This window comes from Meriones unguiculatus, chromosome 11, assembly GCF_030254825.1.
Source record: "Meriones unguiculatus strain TT.TT164.6M chromosome 11, Bangor_MerUng_6.1, whole genome shotgun sequence".
Classification (NCBI taxonomy): Eukaryota; Metazoa; Chordata; class Mammalia; order Rodentia; family Muridae; genus Meriones; species Meriones unguiculatus.
Genome location: NC_083359.1, coordinates 42,541,800 through 42,557,815, shown reverse-complemented (window position 1 = coordinate 42,557,815; position 16,016 = coordinate 42,541,800). Strand labels below are relative to the sequence as shown.

The window sequence follows — 16,016 nt, the reverse complement described above, 5'->3', positions numbered from 1 at the left end:
TACATGGGAGGAAGGGAAAGCAGAGCAAAAACTAGTCTCAGCGCATTGCCAGCCCCAGATCGCCCCACATCTGTAGCACAGATCAAAATGAAGCTCATTCTGCTAACCCATTCTGCATGGCTGTTCTTCTAATTACCCCAATGATCTTTCTTTTCCTCTGGTGGCACTGGTAATGGACCCAGGGCTTTATATATGCTAGGCAAGTGCTCAGCCACTGAACTACCTTCCCAAACCAGGGGGAAAACATGAAAAGGGTACAAGAAATGTTTTTCTTTCCCTTTCTATCAGTATCTCTTTCCCTTTTCTTGGCTGAAAATTCTACAGACCCAGAGACTGTTTCCACTGACTCTTAAATTACTTTGTTTCTTTCAAAGAGGACCATTTCCAAAGCAAGTGGAGCTAGCATCATCTCACTTTCACACCACATAGGCTCTCCATAGCTGGGGAGGCACCCACGCTGCACTTAACTCAAATGGCAGCCGCTAGTAGTAGAGAAAGTCCTCAAATGTGACTGCTTCTTCAGAGGAAAGGAATGACTATTGCCCCTGGCTTTGCTCCTCAAAGAAAGCTCAATGGTTTCCCTTTGCAGAAATGTACAAACTCACCCTCATACTAATAAGGCCTCTCACATTCACAAAGTTCTCAGCCCTGAGACATGGGTACAAGGAACCCACTAGCAGAGCACAAAGCAGACAATGAGCTGTGGGCCCTCACTGTCCGTGAGCATGTCAAAGGCATACCATAGCCCTGGAGTCTGCAGCTGACTCCTGCCCTATACTAAAATCCCTACTAATTCTCATGTTTCCTAAGCTCAGCCATCCTTTCCCTAGGATTCTAGCCCTGTGGTCCTGATCTGAACAGGTCCAAAGTGCAAAAAACACTAGGTCAAAATGAGATTCTCATTTGACTCTTAAGCCAAAATTCCACGAGGTGTTTATATGCAGGAATCCTGGAATCAGCACAGGGTGAGGCCAATCCACTTACTGCAAGATGCCTGCCTGTGGCAACTATTCAGTTTTCATGCTCTCAAGCTGACAATACCCAAGACTTTTTGAGCTACCTACTTCCAGAAGCACCATTCTGTCAGGAGACACTGGCCTCACACTGTGATTTCAAGTCTGTTTTAAGGAAGGTATACACCAGGCTGGATTGAAAGCTGATTCTCTTTAGATCCATGCTAACTTCAGAGATCAGAGGTCTTTTCCTCACAATCATGTACTATGGTCTCTCACTGTTCTCTGCCACCTGACAATGCCTGGCAGATCTGTAGCATTTCACCATGAAGTCCCTGAAGTGCTTGGTTAACCTCTGGACAAGAGACACCATAACTTTTCTGAAATGTATAAGCGTTGGAGCACCTCTGTTTTATGCTCAGGCTCTACCACATACTGTTGTCACACAGGCTAAGTCTGACCCAGTGGCCATTCCAATAGAAAACCAGGAAAAGCCTCTGGTAGTACAGGCTTATAGTATTTGGAACCCAAAAAGCCAGAGCCTCAAAAGACGAAGCAAAATATAAAACAGTGATGATGAGGCAGAGATGGCTAAAAGAGCCAGCAGCAAAGCACCTAAGAGTTTAAGGGTATGGTGCACAGAGCGCATGGCACACTGCCCATCTGGCATTTACCTGGCAGACTCTGTGGGACATGGGTGGACACAGCAGCATGTGGGAGAGGCGCTGTGTGAGGTGGGCTGGAGTGCAAGCCAGCCAGAAGACCTGAGAAAAAGAGGAGGGGAGAGAACAAAACATACACATTGAAGACGGAACAGAAAAGCAGCTTGGGAGATCTAGAGCCCCAGGCAATCTGTGGGCCAGTCTGGAACAAAACAGCTATCCCAGGCACTAAGCAGCTTCCATGGGTGGGGAGTGTTCCCATGGTCACAACAAACACATACAGGACCTAACATGGCACATAACATCGAAACAGAGGCAGAAGACAAGAACTTACTGTGGCTGAGGCCATGGTGGAAGGTCCCAGGGGCTGGGCCTGTGACAATGGCATCCTTAGAGACTCCTGCTTTGGCAGAGGAGTCTGCACTGAAGGAGAGCACGTGAAGTGGAAATGGAACAGGGGTTATGATTCCCAGTGAGTTTGAGTTCATAGTCCCCGGAAGCTTGGGGTTGTTGGACTTATAGGATGAAGACAGCAGGCTTAAGGAAGAGGTGTTGGACAGCAGCACTGCCCCGCCAGTTCCTTTCTGGGGAAGAAACACATACACAGTCAGGACCTAAGCCATGAAAGTACCTACTACTCAGCATCCAAAAGAAGAACAAGGAAGTCTCTAAGAGCCTGCACCTAGGGGCTTCCAGAGTATGGAAATGTTTCCTTTATAAAGCAGCAGAAAGGTAATATACCACATATGGATATCCATAATGCACATACAAACTCATGATTATATAAATAGAAAATTTCTAAAAAATTATGTTCATACATACTCATATTTAAGTGTACTATTATATAACTCTATATAAGACAAACATGGGCAGGAATGGCTCAGTGAGTTCCTAAGTTCAGTTGTTTATTGTTGTAGTTAAAAATTTAAAAAAAAATTCATTAAAATTCACTTCATTAAAAAGTATCGTCATAGGGCTGAAGAGGTGGCTCAATGGTTAAGAGCATTGGCCATTCTTCTAGAGGACCCGGGTTTGAATCTCAGCACCTATCATGGTGGCTCACAAAGGTCTTTAACTACAGTCCCAAGGGATCCATCCAATACCCTCTTCTGGTCTCTGTGGGTACCAGGCACGCACATGGTTCACACGCACACATGCTGTCAAAACACTCATACACATGGAAAAAAAAAAAAACAAAACACAGAAGTTACCTCCATGATAAATTTTAAATCTAGAGAAGCCCCTGATCCCACTCAAAGCCTTCATAAATATGGACAGTGTGGCAAGTTTCTAATTTTGAAAGATTCACATGAAAATGGTAAAAAAATGATGAGCACAAGCAGTCCCTTTCTCATGAGACAGTGAAGTCCTCCCATAGGCAGTGCATAGAGGTTATTAGGTTACTGCACCATCCAAAATTTGTAACTTAATTTCTAAACTGAAAACAAAAACAAAAACAAACAAAAAAACCAAAAATATTTTTATGGGCCAACCAGGTATCCCTAGGTAATATTCCTAACTGGTTCCCCACATATTCATGTTCCCATGAAAGTGAACACTTTCATGTTCCCATGAAAGTCCCATCATTGGACTTTTAAAGTTAATTAGAAAGCTCCATTGTAGCACTACAGTGGAATATAGCTAGTGAAATCTAACTGCAAGATATCATACTCAAAATTCAAACGAGACTAACTAGAATGTATACATGAGCCTAGATGCCACAATAAGTTAGAACATAAATGAACTTTAAAAAAAAACAAAAAACAAAAAACAACAACAACAAAACTGTCCAGCTGGGCATGGCAGCATACACCCTTAATCCCAATACTCAGGAACCAAAGGCAGATTGGGGATAGGGGCACAGGAGGGAGAGAGAGAGAAGGAAAGGGAGGAGAGGGGGAGAGAAAGTGATCACTGGGCTGAGTTGCAGGTTATTCCACTATAGGTCCTTGTTTCACTTTGACAGGTTACACATACCTCAGGAAGACTTGTCACAAAAAGTGTAAGAAGCATAACAGGCTAGAGATCTTCACCATGGCTGTAAACCTCAATCTAAGAGCTCATAGGAAACAAGAAGTCCTTGTTTTATTTTTGGACTGGACTATTATGTAGCTGAGGATGACCTTGAACTTCTGATCCCGCCGGCTCTACCTCCCAGTGTTGGGGTTACAAGTATGCACCACCATGCCCAATTTGTATGGTGCTGGCAATCAAACCCAGGGCTTCATGCATGCTAGTCAGACATTCTACCAATTGAACTATATCACCATCCTGTAATATACTGTCAAGGCAACATCAAATCAGTGATTTCCCCTTTTCCTTCTTTTTGTCCCAGCAGTAGGAGAGTTTGAATATAAGGCCTTGTATGAACTAGACAAGTGCTCTATCACTGAACTAGTGCTTCACCCCTAAGGCCTAAGTTTGAATCCCCAGAACCATATAAAACTGGGTATGTTAATACAAGTCTATAATCTGTTGTACATATAAGTTAAGAAGCCCTATAAGTTCAAGGGCCAACTAGCCTGTTTTGTACACAGCAGTGAACAACAAAGAGATCCTGTCTCAAACAAGACAGAAGGTAAAGACTGAATACAATACATAAACCATAACACACATATCCCCACTCAAACAGATGTGCACACGCCTTTTTTTTTTTTTTTCTGGAAACTAATGTGCACAGTAACCACATAGGGCGGTAGGAAGAATCAAGACCTTGCTAGACCAACCTGTCTACAATTTTATATGAAAAGAAAAAAGTTCCTAAGTCTCCAACCTGTGTTCAAGCTTTTCTCATTTTTTTCAAATAATCTTCTTTTATATGTTGTATTTATTATAATTTATTCACTTTGTATTTCTGTTGTAGCCCCCACCCTTGTCTCCTCCCAACCCCACCCTTCCTCCTTCCCTCATCTCCTCCCATGCCCCTTACCCAGTCTACTGATAGGGAAGGTCCTCCTCCCCTTCCATCTGACCCTAGCCTATCAGGTCTCATCAGGACTGTCTTTCATAGTCTTCCTCTGTGGCCTGATAAGAATGTCCCTGACCCTCCGGGGGAGGTGATCAAAGAGCCAGCCACTGAGTTCATGTCAGAGACAGCCCCTGTTCCCCTTACTAGGAAGCCCATTTGGGGACTGAGCTGCCATGGGCTACCTCTGTACCGGGGTCTTTTTTCATTTTTTTAATAATAATTTTTAATTATGTGCATGTGTGGGGCTACATACATACATACATACATACATGTGGGAATTACAGGCACTTGTGAACCACCTGATATGGGATGGTGGGAACCAAACTCGTCTTCTTCAAGAGCAGTAATGTGTGACCTTGTCCCCACCCTGCAGGGTTTCTCTGTGTAGCCCTGGTTGTCCTGGAACTCAGAGATCTGCCTGCCTCTGCCTCCCAAGTGCTGGGATTAAATGCATATGCCACCACCGCCACCTGGCTTATATGCTTTTTTTTTTTTTTTTTTTTCTTTTTTACCTGCTGAGTTCTCACTCCAAACCTCTTTAATACAAGGTCTCATGTATCCTGGCTAGTCTCAGAGTAGATCTGTAGTCAAGTCTGGCTTCGAACTCCTGATTTTGCTTCTATCTCTGGCTTTATAGATGGGTAACACCACCCCTGGCCAGACTTCCACTTTTACACACACACACCCCTTCCCTACTAGGTTCTGTCAAGTCACCTTTGACCTACAGAGTTCTTTCAAACTCATCAGAGAACTACTAGTTTCTACTGAGGCATAAACACATCCTGATTGCTACCTAATAGCTGAAGGTACTTCATCTTTGAGTTACAGTGCAAAGAGGCATGTTCTAGGACTCACTCTGCTGCTCACAGGCTCAATCTCTCCAGGGACCCAATGCCAGCAGATGCTCCCTTCCTTTTACCCTTCCCAGTTCCCCTGCTAAGAAGACATTCAAGCTATACTGGTCCTCCAGTCACCAGTAAAAGTGAGACTAAACAGGAAACCCAGTACTCCAGTATCTAATCTCATTTGCTGTCTCCACACAACTTTCTGTTTCAGACCACATTTGCAGATTCAGGAAAAACCAAGCAACTTTGTCCCCAAATCCCTTGCAGCTGGGGCAGGTTGCAACACTGGGATACTCACTGGCAAGGAGGTAGACGATGTCACACTACTAACTGCAGCAGGCTTCAGGGAGGAGGTCAGTAACTTTGCCACTCCCTGGGTCCCCCCACCAGCATCTCCATTTGGACCTCCAGGTGGAGCCACAAGGGTCAGCTTCTGAGAAACAGGTGTTTTTTTCACAGCAGAACTTGGGGCAGCTCGGCTAGAAGGTGGCCCTGTTGAGGGAGGCTGCACACCAGGGAGCAAGGTCCCAGAAACAGAGCTCTGCACTTGGGCTCCTCCAGGTGATGGGCTGCTAGAAGAAGCCCCATGTTTAGAGATCGAGCCAGCAAAGGGGTTGCTCTTATAAGATGGCCCCACTGAGCTGGCTGGATGCTGCTTTGCTGGATGGCTCAGGGTGGTAGAGGATGAGGCTGTTGTCTTATGGGAGCTGTTGCTGGAGGTTGGTGAACTTCCAGAGGAGGCTGGCATAGTGGCATGAAAGGGCTGGCCTTTGGTTGCTGTCTTTACCAGCTGTAAGAGGGAGCGATGACACTGCGGAGAGTTGGCCTTTGGGCCTTGCAGCTTGTTGACAAAAGAGGATGGGGGAGTGAAGCTTTTCTGCTGTTGAGTGCCTGCATGAAAGACTTTGACTTGGGAGCCAGGCATGGGAGCTGCTGCCTGGGGTCCATGAGACGTCCGTGGCAAACTGTGGTGCTTTGCTTTGGACTGGTGCAATTCAGGCATACCCTTGCTAAGGGGAGCCTGGCAGGATAGCTCTTTATAGCCAGAACTCTCTGGCTTTTTCTCCTGAGAGGACTGCCCCAGTGCTAGAGCCTGTTCAGCCAGAAAATTGAGAGGCGACTGCAGAGCATTAGTGGGTGGTGGTGCAGAAGAGCTGGGCTTTGCAAAGTTCCGTTTCTCTTCTGTACACAAAACACCAGCAACTTTTTCTGTTGGTGCTTTAGAGGGTGCAGGCAGTGTGAATTCAGAACTGTTGGCTGTTCTGCTATTCAATACAGGCAGCTCCTTAGACACAGCTTCCACAGAGGAGGCTGGATTTCTAACCAAGTCTTCATCTAGTGAGTCCTCTAGGTTGACAGAAACTGGGTCAGTGAGGCCACAAGTCACCTGGGGAGGATGCTCTCTGCTGGTTGCTCCAATGCTCAGGCCTCCAACCTGATGTTCTGAAAGCAAAGTAGTGGAACCACCAAGTTGTCCTGATGGGATGGAAACTTTTTTGTCAGGCTTAGATGATTCCTAAAGGAAAATGGAAATGCTCATAGTTATAAGTATTCAAAGATGCCAATAGTGGCCTGTTGTGAGGATGTCAAGTAAATTCAAGCTTACTGGGTAATTACAAAACAAGTGATAGATGAGAGTAGGTAGCCTGTCTGCCTTGCCATGCAGTACTATCTGGCTATGTGTCTAGCTAGCCGGTTTTGTGGCTAAGTACACACATGCCCACAGAAAAATTTTTTTCTTTTAGTTTCTGAAATAAAAGAAATCAAATCTGAGAAAGCAAATCTGAGCAAATCGTGTTGGCTACTTTATATAAACTGTCTAATAAAAGCTAGAGTCATTTTAGAAGAGGTAATTTCAATTAAGAAAATGCCACACAAGATTGGCCTGTAGTGCATTTTCTTGACTGATGACTGATGTAGAAAGGCCTAGCTCCACTCCAGGACTGGTGATCCTGAGAGCTATAAGAAGGCAGGCTAATAAATTGGCCATCTCCTGTAACCAGGAAAGACTCTGGAGGGACTGGGATACCAATCTAGCCACAAAACCTTTGACCTAAAATTTGCCCTGCCTACAAGATGTGCTGGAGTAAAGATGAAGCAGAAATTGAGGGAGTGGTCAACCAATGACTGGTTCAGCTTGAGACTCATGCTCTGAGAGGGAGCACAACCCTGACACTGCTAAAGATATTCTGCTATACTTCCATATAAGAGCCTATCATCATCATCATCATCATCATCTCATCATCAGAGAGGCTTCACCAGCAACTGATGGAAACAGATGCAGAGACCCATAGCCAAACATTAGGCAAAGCTTGGGGAATCCTACAGAAGAAGTGGAAGGATAAACCCACAGAGTCAACTAACTTGGGCTCATAGAGGCTCATGGGAACTGAACTGGCAACCAGGAAGCCTGCATGGGACTGACCTAGGCCACATGTTACAGCTGTGTAGCTTGATCTTCATGTGGGACTCCTAACAGGGGAAGCAGAGTCTGTCTCTGACTCTGTGCCTGCCTTTGGGAGCCTTTCCTCCTACTGGGCTGCCTTGTCTAGCCTCAATAGAAGAGAATACACCTAGTCTTACTGCAACCTGATATGCAAAGGCTGCTTGATATCCATGGGAGGCCTCCCCTTTTCTGAAGAGAAACAAAGGAGGAATGGATGAGGGTGGGAGAGATGGAAGGAGAGGAGGAGAGGGAAACTGAGGTCAAGATGTAAAATCAATCAATCAATCAATTAATTATTTTAAAAAAAAAAGGCTGAATAAGCCATGAGGAATAAGTCAATAAGAAGCACTCCTCTATGGTCCATCAGTTCTTGTCTCCTGCCCTGCTTGAGGTCCCACTTCCCTGGATGATGGACTATAAGCTGTAAGATGAAATAAAATAAGCCCTTTCTTCTTCTCCAAGTTTCTTTCAGTCTTTTTTTTTTTTTTTTCTTTCTTTCACTTTCTGAGACAAGGTTTCTCTGCATAGCCCTGGCTGTCCTGGAGCTCACTTGGTAGACCAGGCCATCCTGGAAATCAAAGAGATACATCTGCCTTTGCCTCTAAGTGCTGAGATTAAAGGCACACGCCACCACCACCTGGCTTGGTCATAGTTTTTTATCACAGCAATAGAAAGCTAAGACAGAGCCTGTTGGCATTTATACTATCTTGAATGCTTCTGGCTGAAATTAGACTAATAAAAATTACTTTGAATTAACGTCCTTTTCTATGCTTTTTCTCAATACCTGTCTCCCCAGCCATTCTAATGGGAAAAAGAATAATAGGATCTATCCCATTGTTCCTGCATTCCTAGTGCTTAACACTGTTATATTCTCACTGTATGTTCTTAGTAAGAACCTTCCAGATACTCAGCAATAAACAATTTAAACATCTGTTTTCACAATCTCTTTAAGCAGGGATATGGGAAACCCAAGCCTCAATTGGTAAAAAGTTTGGCAAGTAGCAACTGAGAGGTTTCTGTGATGTCTGAGATGGTTTTCGTATTTCTACGCTCCATCCACTCTCCTGCCCTGTGGTCCTTCCAGGTAGCTAACAGACCCACCCCTCTTCCCTGCTCCTGCTACAAACTTAACTGTTCCATAGCAGGAGTATATTTCCTCCTCAAGATGCCCACCACACAACCGAATTTCACATTTACAGTGGCCCTGCACTGCACTCCTCTGGGGCTGCTTTGGACTCTATTCAGTCCCACAGCCATAAGAAGTGGGCTGGCTGAGTACTGTTGTGAAAACCTTAGGCTAGAGAGGGTTATGTGGCCAAGCTCATCTGTATGCCTTGTTCAAGAGTGCCATCTCAATAAATTATTTTCAGTGATGCTTACCAGGCTGACATGGTCACTCAAGAGATTTTCTGAGCACAGCACATGGCCTAAGCAGGCTGACTCACCTTCACCTTGATTTTTGAGGGAGCTATTACTTTCTTCTTGGCCCTGTTAAAAGAAATGAACACAGAAATGATTCAGAAGAAATCCACAAAAGGAGATTAAAATAACAGTGCCCCAAGAAATAATTCTGAAGTACTTACAGAAGTGAGGTTAGGTGCCCATGGCCTCGTCGGCTCTCTTTAAATAGAGTCCTGAGGAAAACAAAACAAAACAAAACAAAAAAAGAATGCTAGGATATCATGTCTGCCTCAGCATGTCACAAGTCTATTTTTAGTGCTTTCTTGAAGGCCTTGGTACTCAGTGGTACTTAATCCAGCAAAGGGGACCAATATGGGCCTCACCAACTTAACTAAAGCCTGAAGTCTAGGCTTTACCAAAAGTCAATGGCTTTGCTGCAACCTCTCATAGCTACAAGTTCCCTAAGGCAGTGGTGCCTTTCTTACTGGTATTCTAAATCCACCCAACAAGAAAATGTGAAGTAGCACACGTAGCATGTCTTTTTTTCCCATAGAAACACAACAAAATTTACCTTCATATAACCTAACCTATAAGGAAAGAATAATAATTCCCAAGGTTCTTTCATCTGTCTAAAGCACTGATGAATCAATCAATCCAACACCCAACACTGTCTTTATCTAACACCTAACATAAAGCAGACATGCTCCATTCTTGGGTGACAACACATGTGAAGTGGCTTCTGGGACAACACTAGGCTCCAGCATTGAATCAGCATTGTTCCTTGTAAATGAAACTTTTTGGAACCACCAGAAAGTCCCTAAGATGACTTCCATTTCTCAGCTTCATGTACAGCTATTGCATCAAAACAACAAAATCCATACAGTGAAGAAAAGAGAACACAGATAATCCTCCAACCAAAGTAGGACAAGGACTTAACTCCACAATTAAGATCACCCTTCTAGATTAAGACAACTCTTTTTTTTTTTTAAGATTTATTTATTTATTATGCATACAATGTTCTGTCTGCATGTACACCTGCATGCCAGAAGAGGGCACCAGATCTCATTATAGATTGTTGTGAGCCACCATGTGGGGCTGGGAATTGAACTCAGCACCTCTAAAGAATAGCCATTGTTCTGCCCCAAGACCACTCCTTTATAGATCCCAGTGATATCAGAATTGAATCACTAAGACAGCAACTTCTGAGGGCAAAGATCACTCTCAGCCCAGACCACCCTGTCTCAGCACAAGGGTCTCACCTGGCCTGCATCCAGCCTTTGGGCCAGAGAGGCTTGACCTCAGCATCCAGAAAAGCTTTCACACAGTCCTCCCAGGCCTGGGCCTTGCTGTTCCTCTCAAGATCACGGCTCTCCAGCTTGATCTTCACCACCTGACACAGTAGCTCCCTGAGGAGCAGAAAGAGATCAGAAACTTCCCAGCACCCCAAATGCTGTTTCACAGTTGCACTGTGTACTTTCAGCAACCCATGAAAGTAATTAATCCTAACCTTCATTAGTAATATGGGGACAGGCTCAGACACTGGTCTCACAAACCCTCCAATGACGCAAGGTCCCAGTTTGTGCACACCTGATTTCATCATTCCACTGGAATTTCTTCCGGGGTCCCATTATTCTCCGGCCCCCCTTTTCTTCATCTTCTTCTTCATCAGAACAAATCCGTTCTCTCTGTTCCTTGTCTTTCTCCTCCTCCAGCATCCTACAAAGGGAATAGAAGGAACCCTGAGATCTTCCTGCCCACCAGCGTCCCTCCCTCTCTTCTACATTTTCCTTGATTTAAGATCAGAGAGTGTGGAAAAGTAAGTAAATACTGACAAGTGCAAAAAGAAGAGACAAGGACCTGGGGAGATAGCTCATTGGTTAAGGGCATATACTGTTCTTGCAGAAGATTCAAATCTAGTTCTCAGCACCCCCGCTCACAACCACCTATAACTACTGATCCAGAGCATCTGATTCTCATTTCTGGATTCTGCAGGTACATGGACATTCCCACAGACAGACTAACAAATATTCAAGTAATTTTAAGAGGTGGTAGAGGGAGATACAGGGAGATAATGACACCCAACTGAGATGGGACATACTTACTTAGCAACCTTTGCTTGCGTGTGTGCTTGGCATTCATCCTGGTACTTGGCCACCTGCTCAGGCATGGCCCTACCAATGGCATCCTTGAGCTTCTGCAGTGGTTCTTTTAGGCGCCCACCCTGCAAGGAAAGGACATAGTACAGGTTTGGCTCATGCACTGGCCTCACACTGAAGACCTATATGGGCTATCAAAAGGAGACAGTGCAGCAAATAGGATCCTCATGCAGACTCTGCCACCCACCTGTTCATAAAGGTGAAGTTTCCGAGCACGCTTGACTAGAGCATCCTTGCTGCAGGGCAGGAATGAAGCCAGATAAGCAAATACCCCAGAACGGATCTGGCTAGTCAGCTCCCGGGTTTGCACCTCTATGCTGAAGAACACAACACAGTCATCAATGGCCTGCAGCTCACTGCAAGTTTTCCTCTTCCTTAGGTTGCAGACTAGAGAAGAAAGTTAGGCACAAAAGTAGGCTGAATCTTATCATGATGGTCACACAATGTAACCACGTGGCCACAGCAACAAAGTCTCTGGCAGCAACAAACCAGAAAAACTCTGAAGCTTGATGAATTTGGCTAGGAAAAGAGGGTCAAGGCTCTCGGGTTAAGACCAAGTCAAAGGTAGTCAAGAGAACAAAACCAAAGACAAGAAGATATAAGCACTAAATTTCATAAAAAAAAAAAAAAAAAAGAAAATATAATATCTTTAAAAGTGAAAGTAATGAATAGCTTGGGGGTTGACAGGAAATATTTTCAAGAAATACTTTGAAGATTTTATTTCTTTTATGCAGTTTTGCCTGTATGTATATGTGTGTCCCATGACCATACATGGAAGAGTGCACTGGATCCCTGGAGCTGGAGTTAAGCCAGTTGTTAACATGTGGATACTAGGAACCAAATCCTGGTCCTCTTCAAGAGCAAAGGCAAGTTCTAGTTCTCTTAGCCACTAAAGCATCTTTCCACCACGTTTTGATTTTTCAGTTACTAATTCTACCCATGATCATGAGATCAAGAAAATCCTCACCTCTAGTTTCTCCAGCCAAAGAAACAGAAAAAGCCTTTCTGTATGTGGCATGGTCAAGTAGGCACTCTGTTGACACAAGACCCTCAGGTGCTCTTTGAGGCCTTATGCTTCCTAAGCCAAAAGGTCGATCCACATCCTATTCAATGGAGGCTATTTGTGGGAAAATGCAACTCTGACAACTGTTCTTACATAGGCAAAAATCCTCTGTTGTTGAGTAAAAGGTTTTTCCTGCTACCTATACAACCAGGAGAAAGGCTGCAAAGCTGTGGCCTGACAGAGAGATTTGGTTTAGCTTTGTATGCTTGCTGTTATCTTTTTAATCTAGTTCACACAACAAAGTATCTCAGATATTTTGGGTTCTGGGCAAAGAATGATGGGAACATACTGGGAGTACAAAAAAAGTATACTGGGAGCACAAGTGAAAACAAGGAAGGATCCCAAGAGGCACCCCAATGCAGAACAGTCCTGCGGTTACCAGGTCTCTCATTGTCACTCATTCTTCTGGATTCTCTCTTTTCATCTCATACTTGCCAAGAAATCTTCTTCCCACAGGCCATGACAACACATGTATTACAGTATTTTAATTCCTGTGGCTGAAGATTAGTAAGGTCTATCATTTGCAGAGACACTGATTCAGTGCCCCCATTTCATTCTCTATAGGAGAACAGGGACAAACAAAGATGATACTCACTCTAGCAGGATGCCATTGATATCTTGAGTGAAGAACTTCTGCTTGCTCTCCCCCTCCGCAGCTCTGGCAGCCTGAGGCAAGAGAAAGTAGCAGGCATTAGTGCCCTTTTCACGTACATCCTCACACTCACCAGCCCGTACAGTCACTGCTCCCAAAGAGCACTTGCCAACAAAACACTGCCACTTTCCTGACTATACCTCAGCCCCAGATTAAGGTCATCCCAAAATGGTTGCAGTATCTGTGGGTTGAGTTTCTTAGGAGCCATGGTTTATTCTTCAAGAATAAATTCTTATCATTCTGGGTAATCAAAACTTGGAGCCTCATGTTTGTGTGGCAAGCACTTCACTATCTTCCTAGAAAAGTTATTATTTCATTTAAACCTATATTACTAGTTCTAAATTCCAGTCCAGGCATAAAGTTATTTTGTTATTCAAATGCTGATTTCTGCACCTCTCCATATCTAGTTGCAATCCTTGTTCTGAGAAGCTTCTGTCTCAATGTTGTGTAAACACTACTCTCCAATTGTCCCCTAATGCCAATAAAGCAGCTTACAGCCAACTGAGCAGGGGAGAGAACAGGGCTAGACTTCCTGCCAGCCAGGGGAAGAGGAGTTAGAGGAGGAAGTAGGGAGTCCAGCCATGAGAGAGGTCCAGGAGACATCAGGAGAGAGAGCTGAAACAAGGAAAGCTACAACATGTTAAGTATCTCTGAGATGGACACTGGGAGGAAGCCAAATTAGCTTAGAGGGTTAAAAATACAGTAATAACTGCTCAGTTCTTGTGCTGTGAAGCTTGTTTAAATAATATAACAGTGTTTCAATTATTTGTGTGATAGCTGGTTTAAGAGAGAAACTGAGAAACACAGTTATATAAAAATAACCATAACAATCCAGAAGTATCCTTAGTTAATTCAATCTAATTCCTTAAATAATAGATATTCAAATGTCACATTGTTCACCAGACCTATCAACAGTCTAAGTTTGCAAATACTATTCCTTTTCTGAGACAGGGTTTTATTAAGCCAAGGATGAACATGAACGCTGTATTTATATGCACTTTGTGTGTGGTAATTATTTGTGTGGTATGTGTGCATATCAATTGGCCTTCTCAATGACTCTCTGCTTTATTCCAATTGTCCTTTTCAATCACTCTCTGCTTTATTCCTCTGAATAAATCCTCTGAAGTAAAATCTCTCTGAACCTGGAATTCAATTTATCCTCTGAATAAATCCTCTGAAGTAAAATCTCTCTGAACCTGGAATTCAATATTTTGGGCTAGGATCCAATGATCCTTCTGTTCCAATCCACCCTGAGAGTATTAAGGTTATGGGCATATACGAAACCACACTTAGTTTGTTGTGTAAGTGCTAGGATCCAAAACTTAAGTCTTCATGGTTGTGCAACTAGCACTCTTAGCCACTGAGCCATCCCTCTGACATCTAGCCTTGAATTCTTGATTCTCCAGGCGCTATTCCCTGAGAGCCATAATTACTGGGTCATGCCCTACCACATTAGGCTACACATTTTATTTTCTCCAGTACTTCAAAAGCTTTCTCCCTGTATAACCTTTCTTTCAGTTGGGCATGGTGGCCCAGCCTGTAATCCCAGTACTCAGGGAGACAGAGGCAGGGAGATCTCTGTGAATTCAAGGCCAGCCTGGTCTACAAAGCAAGTCTAGGACAGCCAAGTTTACACAGAGAAACCCTGTTTCAGAAAAGTTTCTTTCTGAATCCTTTTAAACTGCATCTTGGAGGATCTGGTTTTAGAGTGAATAGGTGTTACTTTGTTATTGTTTTTAAAGATTTATTTATTTAATATATAAAGTGTTCTGTCTTCATGAACACCAGAAAAGGGAATCAGATCCCATTACAGATGGTTGTGAGCCACCATGTGGTTGCTGGGAATTGAACTCGGAGCCTCTGGAAGAGCAGCCAGTGCTTCTAACCGTTGAGCTATTTCTTCACCCCCATTTTTGTTGTTGTTTTTTTGTTTGATTGATTGGTTGGTTTTGTTGTTTGTTTGAGAGAGGGTCTCTCTGTGTAGCCCTGACTGTCCTGGAACTCACACTGTAGACCAAGCTGGCCTCAGACTCAAGAGATCGGCCTGCGACTGCTGGGATTAAAGGTGCACAGCAGTACCACCATTACCTGGCAGGTGCTACATTTTTAAATAAATCCAGGCCTGGAGAGATGGCTCAGAGGTTAAGAACATTTGGCTGTTCTACCAAAGGTCCTGAGTTCAACTCCCAGCAACCATATGGTGGGGCTCATAACTATTTATAAAGAGATCTGGTGCCTTCTTCTGGTGTACAGGCCCAAATGCAGGCAGAATACTGTAGAAATAATAAGTTAAATAAATAAATCCAAATTAAAAACCAACTGAAGTCAGGTTTGTTGGAACACGCCCATAATCCTAGTTACTCTGAAGGCTGAAGCAGGACTCCAAATATGAGGTAAAGCTGAGTAATTCAGTGAAACTACTATGATTTGCAGAAACCCTTGATATGGCTCTTAAGCTGGCTGAATACAGTTACAAGTATGAGCTCAGGCAAGATCAGAAAAGAATCACTTAGCCAGCCTAGTCAGGAATAATATGTAGCTAAGGCCAAGTTTTAACATTCCTTTTTAAATTGAAGCAATGAAATAAGACATAGAGCTCATCTAAAGATAAGATTTAAAATCTGTCTACTCTAATTTTTAAAAAGAAGAGAGGAAAATAAACTTAGGGAAGTAAAAAATAAAGGAAGAAATACTTAAACTACTACCAGCAAGGATGCACATCAAATTTAAATTTTGGGATGAGACATGGTCTTATGCAGCCCATGTCTAAGTTTAAACTTGAATAACACATTCTCCTGCTACCACCTCCCAACTACTGGGATTATAAGAAATACTACTATGCCCAGCAATCAAATTTAATTTTTGTTTTT

General features: G+C 43.6%; 1 protein-coding gene across 3 annotated transcripts in view; it reads right to left on the bottom strand.

Annotated features, from left to right (window-relative positions):
- Positions 1 to 16,016, bottom strand: part of Ubn1 (ubinuclein 1) — a 33,823-nt gene that overhangs the window by 2,558 nt on the left and 15,249 nt on the right. For 2 of the 3 annotated variants that reach the window (XM_021632389.2, XM_060364104.1), the window contains exons 8-17: positions 13,090 to 13,160; positions 11,619 to 11,748; positions 11,378 to 11,496; positions 10,863 to 10,991; positions 10,535 to 10,681; positions 9,458 to 9,508; positions 9,320 to 9,362; positions 5,727 to 6,944; positions 1,950 to 2,199; positions 1,628 to 1,717 (exon numbers count right to left, since the gene is read on the bottom strand). In XM_021632389.2, coding sequence (XP_021488064.1) covers positions 1,628 to 1,717; positions 1,950 to 2,199; positions 5,727 to 6,944; positions 9,320 to 9,362; positions 9,458 to 9,508; positions 10,535 to 10,681; positions 10,863 to 10,991; positions 11,378 to 11,496; positions 11,619 to 11,748; positions 13,090 to 13,160 — 2,248 coding nt within the window. The remainder of the gene's footprint in view (positions 1 to 1,627; positions 1,718 to 1,949; positions 2,200 to 5,726; positions 6,945 to 9,319; positions 9,363 to 9,457; positions 9,509 to 10,534; positions 10,682 to 10,862; positions 10,992 to 11,377; positions 11,497 to 11,618; positions 11,749 to 13,089; positions 13,161 to 16,016) is intronic. The other variant, XM_021632390.2, reaches the window with a different exon arrangement.